Raw genomic sequence first — 19,719 nt, forward strand, 5'->3', positions numbered from 1 at the left:
AGAGGAGAAAACAGTGACTCTGAACTCATTCCCAAGAAAGGAGAGACAAACTTAGTTCTCTATGGGGCTGGGATGAGATTATTCCCATGTCTCTCTGTACTTGCCAAGGTTTGAGGAGAGACACTTGAGGACATTCTAGCCTCCTGATATCATCTTTCCTCACTGCCTACAGTTATATTTATTGCTTTTCAGTGCCCTTGAAAATCATACTCAAGAAACTTTTTTAAGAATTTGAAAATATTACCAGAGATTTTTCATGCAGCATTCATTCTCCCCATTTCAACAGCCACAGCTCTGCTGTGATGAATGAGACTGTCTTTCTCAAACTTAATTATCCCCAAACTCAGGTTAGCCACCCCTGCCTAGATAGACCCCACATATGCCTGGCTTGATAACACACCTACTTAAACCAAACACCTAACTCCAACTTGCAGCCTCATCTGTTCTCTAACCACCTAAGGCTCACTTATAAAATTTAACACAAACATGACACTAGCCGAGGCACCCAGCCCCAATTCACAGCATCAATACAAAACACAGCCCAACCACCACCTTCACCCCAACTCTCAGTTCTACCCAACTCCAGCTCCATTCAACAAAAATACCTTTCCTTCTCCAGACTATACCAGAACATCAGTCCAGCCCAATCCTATCAACAGAGTTGCTCACCTTCTCCTCATGCCCAATCATTTTCCTAATATTACTCTCTCTCTCTAAGGTCATATATCATCCCCACCACAACTCACTCTCCCAAACTACCATTGATCCCTCCGGTAGCTCCCCAACTTGGATCTAATCTCTCACATCTAATGCATGCATCAAGCTCCCCTCCCACCGACAGCACCACCTAAAATGCTTCATGCGTCAATACTCCACAATGCCAGGAACAGCAGGAGCAACAGCCTCTTGAATTTGTCTTGGCAGAGCAGAACCAGGGGAGATCTTGAGATGAGATGGACTGTGGGAGTAACATTCACATACCTAAAGACCAGAAAGGCTTTAGGTAGTGCCTATGGTATGTGAATGGGAGTCATCTCAGAGATCACCAAGACAACAATACCACATGCAAGACCCCAGAACCTTTGAGAGAGGCCTGAGTTACCTGGAGTCTTGCGAACCAGGATCAGAAGGATGGAAATGGTCATTAAATAGGGCTTCATGACTGACATGTCCTGAGAGAATGGAGGGCTGTGCTGCAGAGGACCGAACAGAGATCACTGCAGCAGAGCAATGCCCTGCCTTTATCAGTTTTGGAAGTGGGCCAGGGTTGTGTGCAGTGAACTAAAAGGGATGAGACATACCTGGGGTCAACCAGGCAGAAGGATAACACGTATCACATATCTCGGCTGGGCACTCTGTGTAAGTGTGGGAGATTTGCCAGCGGCACCCATGTCAAAGTGGGCCTTCCTTCCCAGAAGGAAACAAAGGCAAATTAGAGGCAGTTGGCATTTTTTTGTGAGACAAATTTGAATGAGTGAATGAATCAAGCAAGCAATGAGAAAACAAATACATAAGTATAAGAAATAAGGAGTCCTTATGGACTATGAGAAACAAACTGAGGGCCTCAGAGGGGAGGGGGGTGGGGGATTGGGATAGACCGGTGATGGGTAGTAAGGAGGGCACGTATTGCATGGTGCACTGAGTGTTATACGCAACTAATGAAGCATCGAACTTTACATCGGAATCCGGGGATGTACTGTATGGTGACTAACACAATATAATAAAAAATCATTAAAAAAAAAAAGAAATAAGGAGTCCTTTCGTAAATATTTGTCTTTACCCTCCTTGAGAGTAGAGTGTCCCCTCTGTCAGTAGTACTTACTGCATTTCCAATCCAATACTAGGCATGAAGGACCAACAAAAGAGAAGGGAAAGAAATGATGATCAAAGAAAAGATGGAGAAGATAAACTGAAGGGGAAATATATGGGGGAAGGGAGGGAAAGACATGAGGCAAAGATAATGGCAGTTTATATTTACCATGAATCAACCATGTGTCAATTTCTGTACTAAATACTGTGGTCTAGATCTGAACACTTACCACAACACTGTGAGGTTAGATAATATTTTCCACTTCATGGATGAGGGCAAGAAATTTTGAAGAGGTGATGTAACATTCCTAAGCCACACATCTGATGGGACATAGAGTCTAGATTAGAAATGATATCTGGAACATAAGAAATAGCAGGAAGATCGGTAGGAGAACGAAGGGAAGAATGAAGGGGGGGTAAACAGAAGGGGAAATGAACCATGAGAGACTATGGACTCTGGGAAACAAACTGAGGGCTTCAGAGGAGAGGGGGGTGGGGGATTGGGATAGGCCGGTGATGGGTATTAAGGAGGGCATGTATTGCATGGTGCTCTGGGTGTTATACGCAAATAATGAATCATGGAACACTACATCAAAAACTAAGGGTATACTCTATGGTGACTAACATAACATAATAAAAATTTATTTTAAAAAAAGAAATTATATCTGTCTGACAGTATATGCCTTTGAGGGTTTCCATTCTTCCTGTGAGTGGAAGAACAGAAATGAGAGATAAGACAAAAACATAATCAAATGCTAAAAATCAGAGAGTGATTTACTGTTCAAGATAATAAATTTAGTTGGAGGAATTCAGTGCTCATCTCTTGAGAAATGAGAATGAAAGGATTTTTTGGAGGAAAGCACATTGACTTTTTACTCCAATGAATCATGTGGAAGGTGGATGGGTGGGATCCAGTCTTTTGAATGGATGTCTGGAAATGAATGAAAAGGCTCTTTTCAAAAGTCTAAGATCAGATTGCTACATCTTGCCACAACAAGGCAAATGGAACTGGACAAGTCTTCCCACTATAAGCAACTCTAACACTTGAAAAATAGAGAAAGAGTAACTATTTCAGTTACTGAATTAAAGGCAAAGCAGAAATGGAAAGGCAACTTACAACGTGCGAAAATATTGCAAACCATTATCTGATAAGGGGTTAATATCCAAAATATATAAGCAAGTCATACAACTCAAAAACAAAGAACAGATCATCCAATTAAAAAGTGGGTAAACAAACTGAGTAGATATTTTTCCAAAGAAGATGCTCAGATGGCCAACAGGTACATGAAAAGTTGCTCAACATCACTAATCATCAGGGAAATGCAAATCAAAACCATGAGATACCACCTCACACCGGCTAGAGTCACTCTGACCAAAAAAGACAAGAAATAAAAAGTGCTGGTGAGGATGTGGAGAAAAGTGAACCCTTTGTGCACTGTGGGCAGGAATGTAAACTGGGACAGCCACTGTGGAAAATTATATGGAGGTTCCTTAAATTAAAAATAGTACTTCCAAATGATTAGGAAGTCCACCTCTAGATATACATCTGAAGTGAAAGCACTATCTCAAAGAGATAACTGCACTTCCATGTTAATTGCAGCATCGTTTACAATATCCAAGACATGAAAACAACCTAAGCATTCATCAACAGATAAATGAATAAAGAAACACTCTCCAAGAAAAGTGTATGCCTGGTCAAAGGACTAGGGGAAGGGTAGTCTAACAACAGAAAACCATCTTGGCAATACTCACCGTACTCCAATAACACTAATGGAAATATCTCAGCCCTCCTTTCTCCATGGTTTCAGAAAGTTTTCACACCCTACCCATGGTGTTCACCCCGCCCCCCATGAAAGCAGTGCTCAGACTTCCTCACCAGGTGATGTTGGTGGGGACATATGGGGAGGTAATCTTCCATCTCCTGAATGGCAGAAGCAGGAGTTGCTTTGATTCTCTTGTGAAGTAGTGTCAACTAAGCCCAGGGGGTAGCTGAGCCTCCTTCTCCACCCACCGTTAATGGAGACCGAATAACATAGTGTAAGTCAGAGCTAGTAAGCACTTTGCTTTTCCCCCACCCTGCTTTGCCAGCATAATCCGAAGGGGAGACTAAATATATACAAGTGCCCAGCCTCAAGCTATGTCTCAGCAGAGGATTGCCTGCTAAGAAGAAAAAGGAGAAAGAGGAGAATAATAATTCAGAGTCTCATAATATTATATCCAAAATGTCCAGAACACAATTTTTAAAAAAATCACTCTTGCCAAGAAACAAGAAAATAACAACATGAATTGGTGGGGAGGGGCAGAGGCGGGGAAAATGAATAGACACCGATACCAAGTTTAATCAGATGTTGGGATTTTCTGATAAGAATTTTAAAGCAGTCATCATAAAATATTTCAAGAAGCAATTAATAATTATTTTGAAGCACATAAAAAGCAGGAAAGTTTGGCAAAGAAAATAGAAGCTATAAAAAAACTGAATGGTTATTAGAAAAGAAAAATACAATTACTGAAATTTTAAAAATTTACTAGAGGCATTCAGTGGTAGAGTGGAGATGATAAATGATACAGGTGATGAGGGAAAGGTCAGTAGAATTTACCCAATCTGAGCAACAGAGGGGAAATAGATTGAAAGAAACAAATGGAGTTTCAAGCACCTGTGGGACAATTACAAAAGAGCTAATATTCAAATCATCTAAGTCCCAGATGAGAGGAAAAAAAGAGAGAGTGGGACTGAGAAATGTATGTGAAGAAATAATGGCTGAAATACTCCCAAATCTGGCAAAAGGGATAAACCTATAGATTTAAGAAGCCAAAAAAAAAAAAAAAACCCCAAATAGGATAAACCTAAAGAAATCAATGCCTAGACACATTATAATAAAACTTCTGAAAACTAAGTACCAAAAAAAATCTTGAAAACAGCTAAAGATAAATGATTCACTGCTTTTAGTAGATCACAAATTTGAACGATAGGCGATTTCTTATCTGAAACTATGGAGGCCAGAAGTAGGAGACATAACATTTCTCATGTACTGAAAGAAAAGAATTTCTCATGTACTGTCAACCTTGTAGTCTATATCTGGAAAAACATTCCTTAGGAATGAAGAGGAAATAAAGACATTCTCAGACACAGGGAAACTAAGAGAAATTGTTGACAGCAAACCAACCATGAAAGAATAGCTAAACAGAAGGGAAATGATAAGAGAAGAAGGCTTGGAAGTTTAGAAAGGAGGGGCGCCTGGGTAGCGCAGTCGTTAAAGCGTCTGCCTTCGGCTCAGGGCGTGATCCCGGTGTACCGGGATCGAGTCCCACATCGGGCTCCTTGGCTGGGAGCCTGCTTCTTCCTCTCCCACTCCCCCTGCTGTGTTCCCTCTCTCGCTGGCTGTCTCTCTGTCACATAAATAAATAAAATCTTTAAAAAAAAAAAAAAAAAAGAAAGTTTAGAAAGGAAAAAAGAACATTAAAATGGGTAAAAGTAGAGGAAAATATAATAAACTATTCTAATTCTCAATAGTTTCCTATCATATTTCATGCTTAAAACAAAAAAAAATTTAGCCACATTTTTGGAACACTTTTATTTTTTTTTCTTATTATGTTATGTTAGTCACCATACAGTACATCCTTAGTTTTTGATGTAGTGTTCCATTAAAACAAAAATTTTGATGCCATATGGCATAGTGTTCAATGTATGTAGAGAAAAAAGTTTAGATGATTATATATATTTTTATAACAATTTTTTATTATGTTATGTTAGTCACCATAGAGTATATCCTTAGTTTTTGATGTAATGTTCCATGATTCATTATTTGCATATAACACCCAGTGCACCATGCAATGTGTGCCCTCCTTAATACCCATCACTGGCCTATCCCAATCCCCCACCCCCCCTCCCCTCTGAAGCCCTCAGTTTGTTTCCCAGAGTCCATAGTCTCTCATGGTTCATTCCCCCTTCTGTTTACCCCCTCCCCTTCATTCTTCCCTTCGTTCTCCTACCGATCTTCCTGCTATTTCTTATGTTCCATAAATGAGTGAAACCATATGATACTTGTCTTTCTCTGCTTGACTTATTTCACTTAGCATAATCTCCTCCAGTCCCGTCCATGTTGTTGCAAATGTTGGATAATTGTTCTTTCTGATGGCTGAGTAATATTCCATTGTATATATGAACCACATCTTCTTAATCCAGTCATCTGTTGAAGGACATCTCGGCTCCTTCCACAATTTAGCTATTGTGGACAATGCTGCTATGAACATTGGGGTGCATATGGCCCTTCTCTTCACTACGTCTGTATCTTTGGGGTAAATACCCAGTAGTGCAATTGCTGGATCATAGGGTAGCTCAATTTTTAACTTTTTAAGGGACCTCCACGCTGTTTTCCACAGTGGCTGTCCCAACTTGTATTCCCACCAACAGTGTAAGAGGGATCCCCTTTCTCCACATCCTCGCCAACATTTGTTGTTTCTTGCCTTGTCAATTTTTGCCATTCTAACTGGCATAAGGTGGTATCTCAATGTGGTTTTGATTTGAATTTCCCTGATGGCTAATGATTTTGAACATTTTTTCATGTGTCTGTTAGCCATTTGTATGTCTTCATTGGAAAAGTGTCTCTTCATATCTTCTGCCCATTCTTTGATTTGATTATTTGTTTCTTGTGTATTGAGTTTGAGAAGTTCTTTGTAGATCTTGGATACCAGTCTTTTATCTGTAGTGTCATTTGCAAATATTTTCTCCCATTCCGTGGGCTGCTTCTTAAATTTCTGTGGAACCAGAAAAGGCCCCGAATCACCAAGGAATTGTTGAAAAGGAAAAACAAAGCTGGGGGCATCACATTGCCGGATTTCAAGCTATACTACAAAGTTGTGCTCACAAAGACAGCATGGTACTGGCACAAAAACAGACACATAGACCAATGGAGCAGAATAGAGAACCCAGAAATGGACCCTTGGCTCTTTGGGCAACTAATCTTTGACAAAGCAGGAAAAAACATCCAGTGGAAAAAAGACAGTCTAGTCTCTTCAATAAATGGTGCTGGGAAAATTGGACAGCTACATGCAAAAGAATGAAACTTGACCACTCTCTCACACCATACACAAAGATAAACTCCAAATGGATGAAAGGCCTCAATGTGAGACAGGAATCCATCAAAATCCTAGAGGAGAACATAGGCTGCAACCTCTTTGACATCGGCCACAGCAACTTTTTTCATGACACATCTTCAAAGGCAAGAGAAACAAAAGAAAAAACGAACTTGCGGGACTTCATCAAGATAAAAAGCTTCTGCACAGCCAAGGAAGCAGTCAAAAAAACTAAGAGATGATTATATTTTTTAACAAGATTTATTTATTTATTTTAGAGAGAGAAAGAAGAAGAGAGCAGGGTGGGGGAGGGGCAGAGGGAAGGGAGAGCAAGAATTTCAAGAAGACTCTCTGCTAAGCACGGAGCCCAGTGTTGGGCTCAGCCCCAGACCCCTCAGATCACGACCTGAGCCAAAACCAAGAGTCGAACTATCAACTGACTGAGCCACCCAGGTGCCCAGATGATTATATTTTTAAAGTGCGGAGGCTAAAGAAACTCAAATGGAAGTAAGATTACTGCACTTCACTTGAAATGGTCAGACGTTCATGCCAGCAGATTGTGATCAGTTACATATGTATATTTCAATCACTAAGAAAACTGTATAAAGTAATATACTTTAAAAAGCCCACTATAAAGTAAGCAAAACTAGATCAATCCTAAACATTGTTGAAATAACACACAGGAAGTTTGGAAAAGAGAAAGGGTGGGAACAAAGAGAAAACAAATAATAAAAATTGGAACACTTAAGCCCTAATATATCAATAATTACCATAAATGTAAAAGATCTAGAGGACAGTAATAAAAATGGTGAGTTGCGAATGCCAGAATTTCACCTCTCCATAAAAGCAATGAGAACACTGTCAAATGGTCAGAGTCACCTTTGTTAGAACTTTGGAAATTAATCAAAGATGTGTAACTGCCTGAGAGCACTTATTCAAGAAAAAAGGCTGACACAGTGAAACAGTGAGCTGTCTAGCATTTTACTTTACCCCAGTACCATCTCCCACTCCCAAACTCAGTGGTAGCCTTGAAAGTAATAGCCTGCATCCTCAGTTCCGGAAAGAACAGAACAGACACCACATCATTTGATCTATCCGGTGTCTCCCTGCAAAATTGGCATGAAAGACTTGACTTTATTTCACTTGACTCCGAACTGACTGCTAAAGATCCTATTAGGGGACATTTGTCAAAAAAAAAAAAAATTACAGGCATATATTTTAGTCAGATCTTGGATACCAGTCTTTTATCTGTAGTGTCATTTGCAAATATTTTCTCCCATTCCGTGGGCTGCCTCTTAAATTTCTGTGGAACCAGAAAAGGCCCCGAATCACCAAGGAATTGTTGAAAAGGAAAAACAAAACATCACATCTCTGCCTGCAGAGATAAATAACGGTTGAGGGGGGAAAAATAGAAAAATCAAACAGCTTGGGAGGAAAGGCTAGGGCATAGATGTCCATATGGGCTTTGAAAAACTCTGACACATTCATGCATGCAAAGAAACAAGGAAGTATGACTCTTACACAGGGATTAAAACAATCAATAGGAAGTGTTCTAGAGGAAGCCTGTACTTTGGATCTTCTAGACAAAGACTTTAAATAAAGTCCAAACAGGGAAAGAAACTATGTCTAAAGAACTAAAGAAGATACAAATAAATGGAAAGACACCCATGTCCATGGACTTAATATTTTTAAGATGTCAGTACTACCCAAGCGATCTACAGATTCAGTACAATCTCTATCAAAATCCCAGCAATTGTTTTTTCAAAAATAGAAAAATCCATTCTAAATTTCATGTGGAATCTTAAGGATCCCTGAAACGCCAAGTAATCTCAAAAAAGAGCAAAGTTGGAAGCCTCATACTTTGTGATTTTAGAACTTGCTACAAAGCTACAGTGCTACAAAACAGTGTGTTACTAACATAAAGACAGACATATAGGGCTCAGTCACTTAAGTGTCTGCCTTCAGCTCAGGTCAGGGAGGCTGCTTCTCCCTCTCCTCCCGGATCACTTTCTCTGTCTTTCTCTCTCAAATAAATAAATAAAATCTTTAAAAAAAAAAAAAAGGTAAAGACAGACATATAGACCAGTTGAATAGACTGGAGAGTCCAGACATATAGCCCTCATATATATGCTTAGGTAATTTTTGACAAGAGTGTCAAGACAATTCAATGGGGAAAGAACAGTCTTTTCAATAAATGGTGTTGGAAAAACTGGATATTCACATGCAAAAAAAAATTAAATTGGAGCCCCACCCTCTACCATATACAAAAATTAATGAAAATTGATGAAACACTTAAGTATAAGAGCTAAAACTACAAAACTCTCAGAAGAAAACATAGGGAGAAAGCTTTATGACATTAGATTGGGTGATGATTTTTTGGATATGACAGCAAAAGCACAGATAACAGTAGAAAAATAAGTATGTTGGACATGATCAAAATGTAAAACTTTTGTGCATCAAATATCACTATTTAAAGATTAGAAAGGCAAACCATGAAATGGGGGAAAATATTGGCAAATCATATATCTGATAAGGATATTAACAAGGCATAGAGTAGTAATATCCGGATTATATACAGAAATCTTCCAGTTCAACAGATCCTGGTTAAAAATGGGCAAAGAACTCGAATAGACATTTTTCCAAAGAAGATATACAAATGGACAAGGGCATGTGAAAAGTTGCTCAAAATCACAAATCATTAGGGAAATACAAATCAAAACCACAATAAGATATCACTTTATACCCATTAGGATGGTTTTATTTTTTAAAAAATGAAAATAACAAGTATTGGCAATGATGAAATTAGAGCTTTGTACACTGCTGATGGGAATGTAAAATGGTGCAGCCCTATGGAAAACAATACAGTGACTCCTCAAAAAATTAAGCATAGCATTAACATATGATCCAGCAATTCCACTTCTGGGTCTATACTTTTAAAAAATGAAAGCAGGGATCCAAACAGATATTGATACACTTATGTTCATAGCAGCATTATTTACAACAGCCAAAAGGTGGGATAAACAAAATATTATGTATACATAGAATGGAATATTATTCAGCCTTAGAAAAGGATACAAATTCTGACACATGCTACAACATGGATGAATCTTGAAGATATTAAGGAAAGCAAATCGAGCCAGTCACAAGAGGACAATTATTGTATGCTCCCACTTATATATTAGAGGAGTCAAACTCATAGAGACAGGCTGCCAGGGGCTGGGGAGGGGGAAAGAAGAGGAGAATGGAGAGTTAATATTTAATTGGGTACACAGTTTGTCTAATACTGCTGTTATTCTAGGCAGGTGGAACTTTTTGAACCCAGCTGTTCAACTGCCAGATCCAAAATGAGTAGAACATGACTGCTTCAGTTAAGAGAAGATACTCATCCTAGGCTTCTATAGCTAATGTTTCTATTCCCAATGCTGGCTTAATAGAGTTCACTAATGGATCATCTATGAGAAACCCACGGGTAAATATTAAAGCGTATTATGCAATATCAGTCCTCACGAGATTTTGGCGGCTATGTGGTGACAAACATAAAATCAGCCAAGCAGCATCACTCTAGCTCTTACATGAGCTTTAAATTAGCCACCAGTCTTAAAGAGAATATCTCTACTGACAGTAAATACGTGTGTGAAGCCTACATACTATCTGGAAGAATAGAGCTTTCTAACGTCAACGAGAATAAAATGTCACATGGAAATGAATTGCTAATTTATTAGAGTCATTGCAATTTCCCAAACAGATTTATGTAATTCATTGTAGAACTCATACCGGATGAGATGAGCTATCTGAAGGAAATGAATTTGCACAAAAATGTCTCCTAAGGTTTGGGCTGGGGAAATTGAAGCCCTATTACTTCTATCCAGAGACTCCTATTCACAGTGTCAGAAATACACAACTCCCCCAAACTGGATAATTAGAAATCAAGGAGAGCTAAGAAAAGCACCACAGGAATATGGGGATTACCCCATGGTATTATTCCTGTACCCCAATTGTGCATACATAGCTTTTCATGCCACCTAACCAGCAATATCATTCAAACAAAATGAATTCACTGGAAGTCTTGGAATTATACCACTCCTATATAAGGACCAATCAATAAATAGTACAAACGTGCTGTTTGTCAGAACATTTCTTTACAGGAAACAGCTAAGTTACATCAAGGAAGCCCCACTGGGGCCCACATTACATAGGACCTGGGGGTGAATGAATATTGTAGAGCTTCCGCCATCAGAAGGTGAGAAATTCCGTTTAGTAATAGTATGCACTGTTGCCATTGTCTAAAGTAGGTGGTCAAATGATGAGCAGTCGTACTGAATTATATCATCCCAATCTTTGGAATTCCTGAACATCTAGAATCCAAAAGATGAAGTCACTCTATTTCTGTGGTAAATCAGCAGCTCTATAAGACCTTACAAATACCAATAACTTAACACACTACTTATCGTCCCTAGTTCTTCAGAGAAGTAGAATGAATGAACTTTATCCTAAAGAATTCTTTGGCTAACATATCAAACCACTGGTTTATGGTGATCAACAGCCTTGCCTTGGTTCTATGAAAATTAAAGTCAACTCCCATTAGCAAGTATGATATTTCTCCCTTTGAGTTAATGTTTGGAAGTTTAATGAATTTAGGGGTTAAAACTAATCCCTGACCTGATAACAATGAAAAGTACATCAGACAGAAAGAATTTGCTTGTTTCCCTAGGCTCATTATGCCATCGTGTGGCCAGATGAGAGAAGCCTCCCCCTGAGAAGATATGTCATCAATGCAGAGTAGGAGACAAAGTCTACATCTAAGTATTCTAACAATTGGCTGGACTGTTGTCCTATTGGAGAGGACCTTTCCAGATGTTGTTGATAACTAATACCACTATCAAAGTGAAGAAGCAACACAGCTTTTCATGTGAGGCCAGCATCTATGACTGAATGGGTTATAATTCCCATTAAGGACCTTAAAGTTACATTCTCCACACAGTAACTGAAAATAATACGCAAGATGAAAACATGAGAGTCTCTAATGGACTGATGGCAAGAGAGGCAAGGCAGACTGCTCTTACTTTCCTTTTAGTTATACTGACCAGTATAATTCTAATAATTTTATTTTGTACTAAACATGGAGCTCATAGTTTTATGTCTCCTTCTTTTAAAAATAAGTATCCCAACCTCATGGAATTTTGTACCAACTAAAAATTGCCCTGAATATGGGGTTAAGGCTCAAGAAATCCCTTTATTTGTCTGTAACACTTCAGATGCACTGATTGGGTGGTTTGAATTTAACGGAAATGGGAAATTTCAAATCTTCCCACAGACTGAAATCAATATCACCCAAATGTTAAATAATATAATCTCAAATATCACCTCCTATTGTGGTACTGAATATACCAATTGGATAGAATTGTTAATTAATCAGGCTGAATGTAATTATACTCACATTATATTTCACAGGACTCCAGCTATTCATTTTCTTTTATAGCCTTCGAGGCCTGGTTTAACAAAACTAAATATAGATACAAAGGTTAGGGGAAAAATATCTGAACCTGAATGGTGTGATTGGTTTCTCCAAAAAGTCCAAAATATATCATCCCATAAAAATAAGTTTATCCTGTTTATTACCTAGCAAGCTTCAGTCCCCATATTTAAGGCCCCTAGGAGAATTAAGTGAACTGCATTTCTTAGTATTACTGCTGCTGATATGAATCAATTTTACTTGTACACAATGGACTTTACCATTCTGGAGAATATTTAGAGAGGGGCCAAAAGGACCATGATCAAACTAACAGAGACATTAAGTACTGTGTTAGGAAGAATCAGAACCAGGACTGGAATCACAAACCCTTGTAGTATAGGAATATTCATCAACAACTTAACACCTTGGGGCAATTGTGGAAACATGTAATTCAAAGGCAACCAGGATGGAATCACAGTCTAATACAGGATTAACAGTAGGAGCAAAATTAGAAAGAAATTGAGGAAGAATTGGGAACTGGACAGCTTGAAATGAAATCCTGTTGCAACAAAATATTGCTGAAGAATCGTCCCAAGCCCTCACCTGTATAACTGAACAACTAGCTATTCAACAATTACTTGTACTGAACTACAGGTTTGTACCTGCTTCTGGGAGCAACTGATACTGGGCATGGAACTGCATGTGGAAAGATTAAAAGAAGGTGTTTTGATGATCCACATTCTTATGTGGATCATACCATAGATATGAAAACTGAAAGTTGGTATTTGCAATTGAAACTACTGAAAACTGAACAAATGTAGCTAGTGTAAAAATATAAGTTTTCTCCCACACCAACGTGGAACAAATGTGTTCAAGGGTGCCTGTCATTCAAAGACACAGGCACGCAGAAGACAGGAACTATAATTCAAATGTTACTATTGATATTGACAGATGTTAGAAATGGCCTATGTCCCCAAGATTTGGAACAAGCTGAGCCCACTTGTTTTCAATTTAATAGTTTTACATGTACTCTCCAATGAGCACCTCATAATCAAACTTGAATAATCAATAATATAAGATATTGTATCATATTGGAAACAACACTTGGAAAGATGAGACTATTTCTGTAGGCAGGGGTTTAACTTGTAAGAATAAACTTGCATAATTGATGGATATTCACAAGAAATATATTGGACCATGCAAGAAAAATTTCTACAGAAAGCTTTAGACTACCAAGCCTCACATGTTGATGATACATTAGGTATCAACCAGGTTAAGCTAAGAGGAGAGCTGATGAATAACTCTCAAATTGTAGAGCAGTTAGAAAAACAAGCTACTAAAACTAATCAACAATTTGATAAGGGGGAATTCTTATGCATAGCTAATCAAGAATCTGCTTTAAGTATACATGGCTAAAATGATATTTTCAAGGGCTATTTTACCTAAAACCAATATTCTTTTACTTTTTAAAAATCATCCTATCATAATATTAATTGTGGCTTTATTATGTATAATTCTTGGGCTTGTTGGATATGTAGAATATTAATTAAGAGCTCAAAGAGAAATCAACACTACAGTGCAAATTTCATGGAGAATCTGCTACTACAAAATAGTATCTAAAGGAGAAATGATTGTAGGGAAACTGAACTTAATAGAACCTTACTGGGGCATGTTGAAAAATGTGACTATCTTGGGGCGTCTGGGTGGCACAGCGGTTAAGCGTCTGCCTTCAGCTCAGGGCGTGATCCTGGCATTGTGGGATCGAGCCCCACATCAGGCTCCTCCGCTATGAGCCTGCTTCTTCCTCTCCCACTCCCCCTGCTTGTGTTCCCTCTCTCGCTGGCTGTCTCTGTCTCTGTCGAATGAATAAATAAATAAAATCTTAAAAAAAAATGTGACTATCTTATCTATTAATATTACTGTTTTATGTACCCATCATTCATAGGGCTCCTGGCTGGCTCAGTCGGTAGAGCATGTGACTCTTGATGTCTGGGTTGTAAGTTTGAGCCCCACGTTGGATGTAGAGATTACTTAAAAATAAAATCTTAGGGGATGCCTGGGTGGCTCAGTCAGTTAAGCATCTGCCTTCAGCTCAGGTTATGATGTCAGGGTCCTGGGATGGAGCCCCACGTTGGCTCCCTGTCAGAGAGTCTGCTTCTCCCTCTCCCTCTGCCCGCCCCCCCACTCGTGCTCTCTCTCTCTCTCTCTCAAATAAATAAATTAATTAAATCCTTTAAAAAAATCTTTTTAAAAAAAGAACTGCAATATACCTATCATTCATTCAGATTTGCTCACAGAATTTTCAATGAACTATCTTATGGAAGTATCTTTACTACCTTCAGTAAGGTGAACAAATTAGAAGTGTACAACACAGGAATTATCCCAAGGTGAACACACTGTGTGACCCCCACTTAAATCAAGAAATACGATATAATTTCCAACTCAGAAGCCCTGATTTTGTTCCTACCCTGTCACTATCCACACACCCTCACCAAAGTTAACCACACTCCCAAATTTAATTCTATCATAGATATCCTAATTGGTTTTGCCTGTTTTTAAACTTTATATAAATGAAATCATACATAAGTATGCTTTTTTGTCTGGCTCATCATTATGTTTGTGAGATTCATGTGGTGGTAGGCATTGGATTTTTTCCAGTTCAGAGTCATTTATGAATGTTACTACTATGAATACTACTATTCTTACTCATGTCTTTTTATGCGCATATATAGGCATTTCTGTTGGAGAAATTGATAGGTCCTAGATATGCATGTGATGACCTTTTGTAGCTGCAAATATTTCCCAAAGTGGTTACACCATTTTAACACATCCCACCAATATTTGCCATTGTCAGTCTTTATTAATTTTAGCCATTTTGGTGTTCATGTGTAATGGTAACTCATTGTGGTTTTAATTTGCATTTTTAGTAACCAGTGTGATTGAAAGCTTTTTCTTATGATTATTGGTCATTTGGCTATATTTTTGTTTTGTGAAATGTCTGCTCAAGACTTTGACTTTCTTTTCTCTTGCAGTGTGGTCTGAATTTTTCTTAATGATTTTTAAGAAATTATTACATAGTCTAGATACGGTATCTTTATTGGTTATGTGTTCCAAAAATAAAAATAAGAGGGGGCGCCTGGGTGGCTCAGTTGGTTAAGTGTCTGCCTTCAGCTCAGGTCATGATCTCAGGGTCCTGGGATCGAGCCCCGCGTCACCCTGCTCAGCAGGTAGTCTGCATCTCCCGCTCCCTCTGCTTCTCCCCAACTCCCCGCTCATGCGCATGCTCTCTCTCTCAAAATAAATAAATAAAATCTTTAAAATAAATAAAAATAGCTTCCACAACTTTATGGCTTTTCTTTTCTCTATCTTATTGACAACTTTTGTTCATCAAGTGTTTCTAATTTTAATGAGGTCAAATTTGTCTCTTTTCCTTTACAGTTAGTATATTCTATGTCCTGTTTAAAAATCTTTACTTATGCTAAGGTCATAAGCATATTCTCCTAGGTTCCTTCCAGAAACTTAGTAAGAAGTTTTTACATTCTTATTAACATCTATAATCCATATGGAATTGATTTTAGTGGCTGGTGTGAGAGGCTAAGTTTCATTTTTTTCTATGTGGATATCCAAAGCACCATTTATGGAAAACACTATCCTTTCTCCTTTACTCTGTTGTGCCACTTTCTCAGAAATCAACTAGCTATGGATGACTAGGTCTATTTCTGGACTCTGTTTCATTTCCTTAGCTTGCTTATTTTTGCCTCAATACCACCTAATTACTATGGCTTTCTAATAAACCTTAAAATGTCAAAATTTAAATCCTACAACTTTGTTCTTCAAGATTATCTTGGTTCTTCTTTGCCCATTTATGTCTATAAATCTTTGAATCAGAATTTACACAAAGAGAAAATACATGGGGGGTTTTGATTGTGATCCCACTGAATCTACAGGTCAATTTGGTGAATATAGACGTCATGTAGAAGGTGAAGTCCTCCATCTGTTTTGCTCTTCTTGAATTTATCTCAATTTCTTAGTTTCCCATGTAGAAATCTTGACTTTCTTTGGATTTGTTCCTAGTTACTTGATGTTTTTGTATTCCACTATTAATGTGTCTTTTCTTTTACCTTTATTCTCTTTTTTTGCAGAATTTTATGTGTTGGTGCATTTATTTAAATAATTGTTCTCAAAAAAGTAGAAAATACCTTAAGTAGTCCTAATGACCTCCCCCCCCAGATTTATTGAGATAAAATTAACATGTAACATTGTATAAGTTTGTGATGTATAATGTGTTGATTTGATACACTTATATATTGCAAAATGATTACCACTGTGGCATTAGCTAATGCCTCCATCATGTCATGTAGTTACCATTTCTTTTTTGTGGTAACATTTAAGGTCTACTCTCTTGGTAACTTTCAAGTATGCAATACTGTATTGTTAACTTTAATCACCATGCTGTACATTAGATCTCCAGAATTTATTCATCTTATAACTGGGAGTTTGTACCCTTTGCCCACCGTCTCTCCATTTCACCCTACCCACCCACAGCCACTGGCAACCACCATTCTACCCTTTGTTTCTACTGGATAATCTAACTTCACTTTCCAATTGTTGTTAACTTTGTATGTAGAAAAGTTAATAAACCTTTTTTTAATTCTAATAGTTTACTTGTAGATTCTTTCTAATTTTCTACAAAGACAGGTAGATAGGAGTTAATTCCTATCTTCCAGGATTGTTGTGAGGATAACAAGGATAATGGTGATGATTGCTAGCAATTAATGAACACCAACTATTTTTCAGGAGTTGTTCTCCTTTCAAAAGAACAACTTTCAAAAATGAACCAAAATGCAGACTGTAGTGTTAGATTGTCCTCAGCTCCTCAGATGTAAATGTAGTCTTAAGACCCAGAAGCTCAGGAGGGTGAATTGCTGGCCCTGGTGAGTATTAATGATGGAGATGCATTTGAAAAAACAAGAGTCTGTCCAAGGTGGAGAAACCAGGATCTATTTGGACTTTTCACAAAATTTCAAGGTATTTTTGAGTGCTATCTACTCCTGCAACCACTTAGAAAACCTGTAGGAAGATCATCATGGCAGCGTGGTACTGTTTGCCTGGATGCAATTTCTTAAGGAAAAGACCCTAGCTGAATATTGTCTCTTTTGACCCCAAGACAGGGGTTCTCAGAAAATGGTGCAGAGAAGGATGGCTCAAGCCTCTACCACAGAGCTAGATTTTGGAGGACCTGATAGTGCTGATGTAGACAAGAAGAAGTTGTGGATGAGATCCACGCAGGTTGTGGAATCGTAGTTGAGTCTGATCCAGAAAATCTTGGACTCTGGTCAAGCTCAGCAGATAAAACGCATTTAATAGTAAATTGCTCCTATGCAATATCTGTTTCTGTGAGAAGGTGGGTAGTGAATGAGTAATGCATGAACTTTTTGGAGTGCAGGCATGCATACTGCAAAGCCTGTCTGAAGGACTGCTTTCAAATCCAGATCGGAGATGGCCAAGTTGAATGCCTCAACTGCCCAGAACCCAAGTGCCCTTTGGTGGCCACTCTTGGTCAAGTCAAAGAACTAGTGGAAGCAGAGTTATTTACCCATGATGATTGCCTTCCCCTCCAGTCACCTTGGACTTGTTGGCTGATGTGATGTACTGCCCCTGCTCATGCTGCCAGCTGCCTGATATGTGGGAACCCAGCTGTACAATGGACATCTGCTGTGGCTGCAGCTTTTCCTTCTATACTTTGTGCAGACTGCCCTACCATGGGGTCTCTCCATGTAAAATGACTGCAGAAAAATTAATAGTTTTATGAAATGAGTACTTGCAAAAAATGAGGCCAATAAAAGACTTTTGGAATAGAGGTGTGGTAAGAAAGTCCTGGAAGAGATGGAAAGCAAGAAATAACTAGAAAAGAACTCAAAAAGCTGCTCATGTTGTGGGACTCCCATGGAGAAATTAGAAGGATGTAACAAGAGGGCATGTCCTGACTATATGCAATATTTCTGCTGGATTGGGTTCTCTCTCTAGAGCAAACCCTTATAAACACTTCACTGGTCCTCCTTCCCCATGTTTTCACTGGTTGTTCCAGGCTGTGGATGTTAATGGAGATATTTGAGAAGATGAGATTGACCTCCTCCTGTTTGAGATTTGGAAGTGGAATGGTTTGTCTTAATTACATTAAATACACAGAGTAACTTCGTAGAATTTTTAGGGTACTGTTCATTCACTCTTCCTATGTAAAAGATATGGAAGAACAAGGTTTATATTTTCATATAGTACTACTTATTTAGGCACATTCATACATTTTTCAATGAGCATAACTGGGAAAAGTAAAAGCCAAAGTTTCAGAAAATGAAAACTGGATATTAAACATAAATATTACAATGTGTCCAAAGCTCTGAATAGCTAAAAATTAAATATGTATTGGTTGAGGGAGAGTGGGAGATCCAGGCTTCCAGTTATGGAATGAATAAGTCATGGGAACCAAAGGCATAGCATAAGGAATACAGTCAATGATACTGTAATAGCAATGTATGGTGACAGATGGTAGGTACACTTGTGGTAAGCATAGCATGATGTATAAACTTGCCAAATCACTATGTTGTCCACCGGAAACATATGTAACATTGTGTGTCAACTATATTCAAATAAAAATAAATATGTAAAAATAAATAAATAAAAATTAAATATTTATTTTTTTCCCAAGCTTTAGGTAAAGAGAGGGGTCAAGAGTTAGATTTATAGACCTTTTCACCTCTGAGAAACATCCCTCTAAGATATTTTATGTGAACCTCCTTGGTACTATCTCTTAAAATTGGGATGGGCAGAAGCCTTATTAAAATTGTACTGAGAACCTCATCTCATTTACTCCATGTTACATTCCTTTCAACCTGATCTCTGCTAAGTTAGTTCTCTTTGGAGGAAGCCCTTTACTCTATAGCTGATTTGATGGCCTAGCGTCATTTTGATCTACTGCTTTTCAGAATAGAACTTATAGATAATGTTAAAAATATTTTGATACCAACAAAGGCTGTGGGTCACTCCATACTTCTTAGTGGTGTATAGTCCACTGCTTTTGAATCAAGTCTAGAATGTAATGATACTGGCTCAGAAGAGTTTCAACCCCAGGGGCACCTGGGTGGCGCAGTCGTTAAGCGTCTGCCTTCAGCTCAGGGCGTGATCCCAGCGTTCTGGGATCGAGCCCCACATCAGGCTCCTCCGCTAGAACCCTGCTTCTTCCTCTCCCACTCCCCCTGCTTGTGTTCCCTCTCTTGCTGGCTGTCTCTGTCAAATAAATAAATAAAATCTTTAAAACAAAAAAAAAGAAAAAAAAGAAGAGTTTCAACCCCATTCAGCTTTCCTGGACAGTAAAGCCTAGATTCAAA

The 19,719-nt window shown here is 38.3% G+C and overlaps 1 protein-coding gene and 1 pseudogene across 1 annotated transcript in view; one reads left to right on the forward strand and one right to left on the reverse strand.

Annotated features, from left to right (window-relative positions):
• Positions 1-1,169, reverse strand: part of DEFB116 (defensin beta 116) — a 5,215-nt gene extending 4,046 nt beyond the window's left edge. The window contains exon 1 of the mRNA XM_040637833.1: positions 1,103-1,169. Coding sequence (XP_040493767.1) covers positions 1,103-1,169 — 67 coding nt within the window. The remainder of the gene's footprint in view (positions 1-1,102) is intronic.
• A 16,051-nt stretch (positions 1,170-17,220) lies between these two features.
• Positions 17,221-18,506, forward strand: LOC103674480 (annotated as a pseudogene).
• The last annotated feature ends 1,213 nt before the right edge of the window (positions 18,507-19,719 follow it).

Source organism: Ursus maritimus, unplaced genomic scaffold, assembly GCF_017311325.1.
Source record: "Ursus maritimus isolate PB19 unplaced genomic scaffold, ASM1731132v1 scaffold_22, whole genome shotgun sequence".
NCBI lineage: Eukaryota > Metazoa > Chordata > Mammalia > Carnivora > Ursidae > Ursus > Ursus maritimus.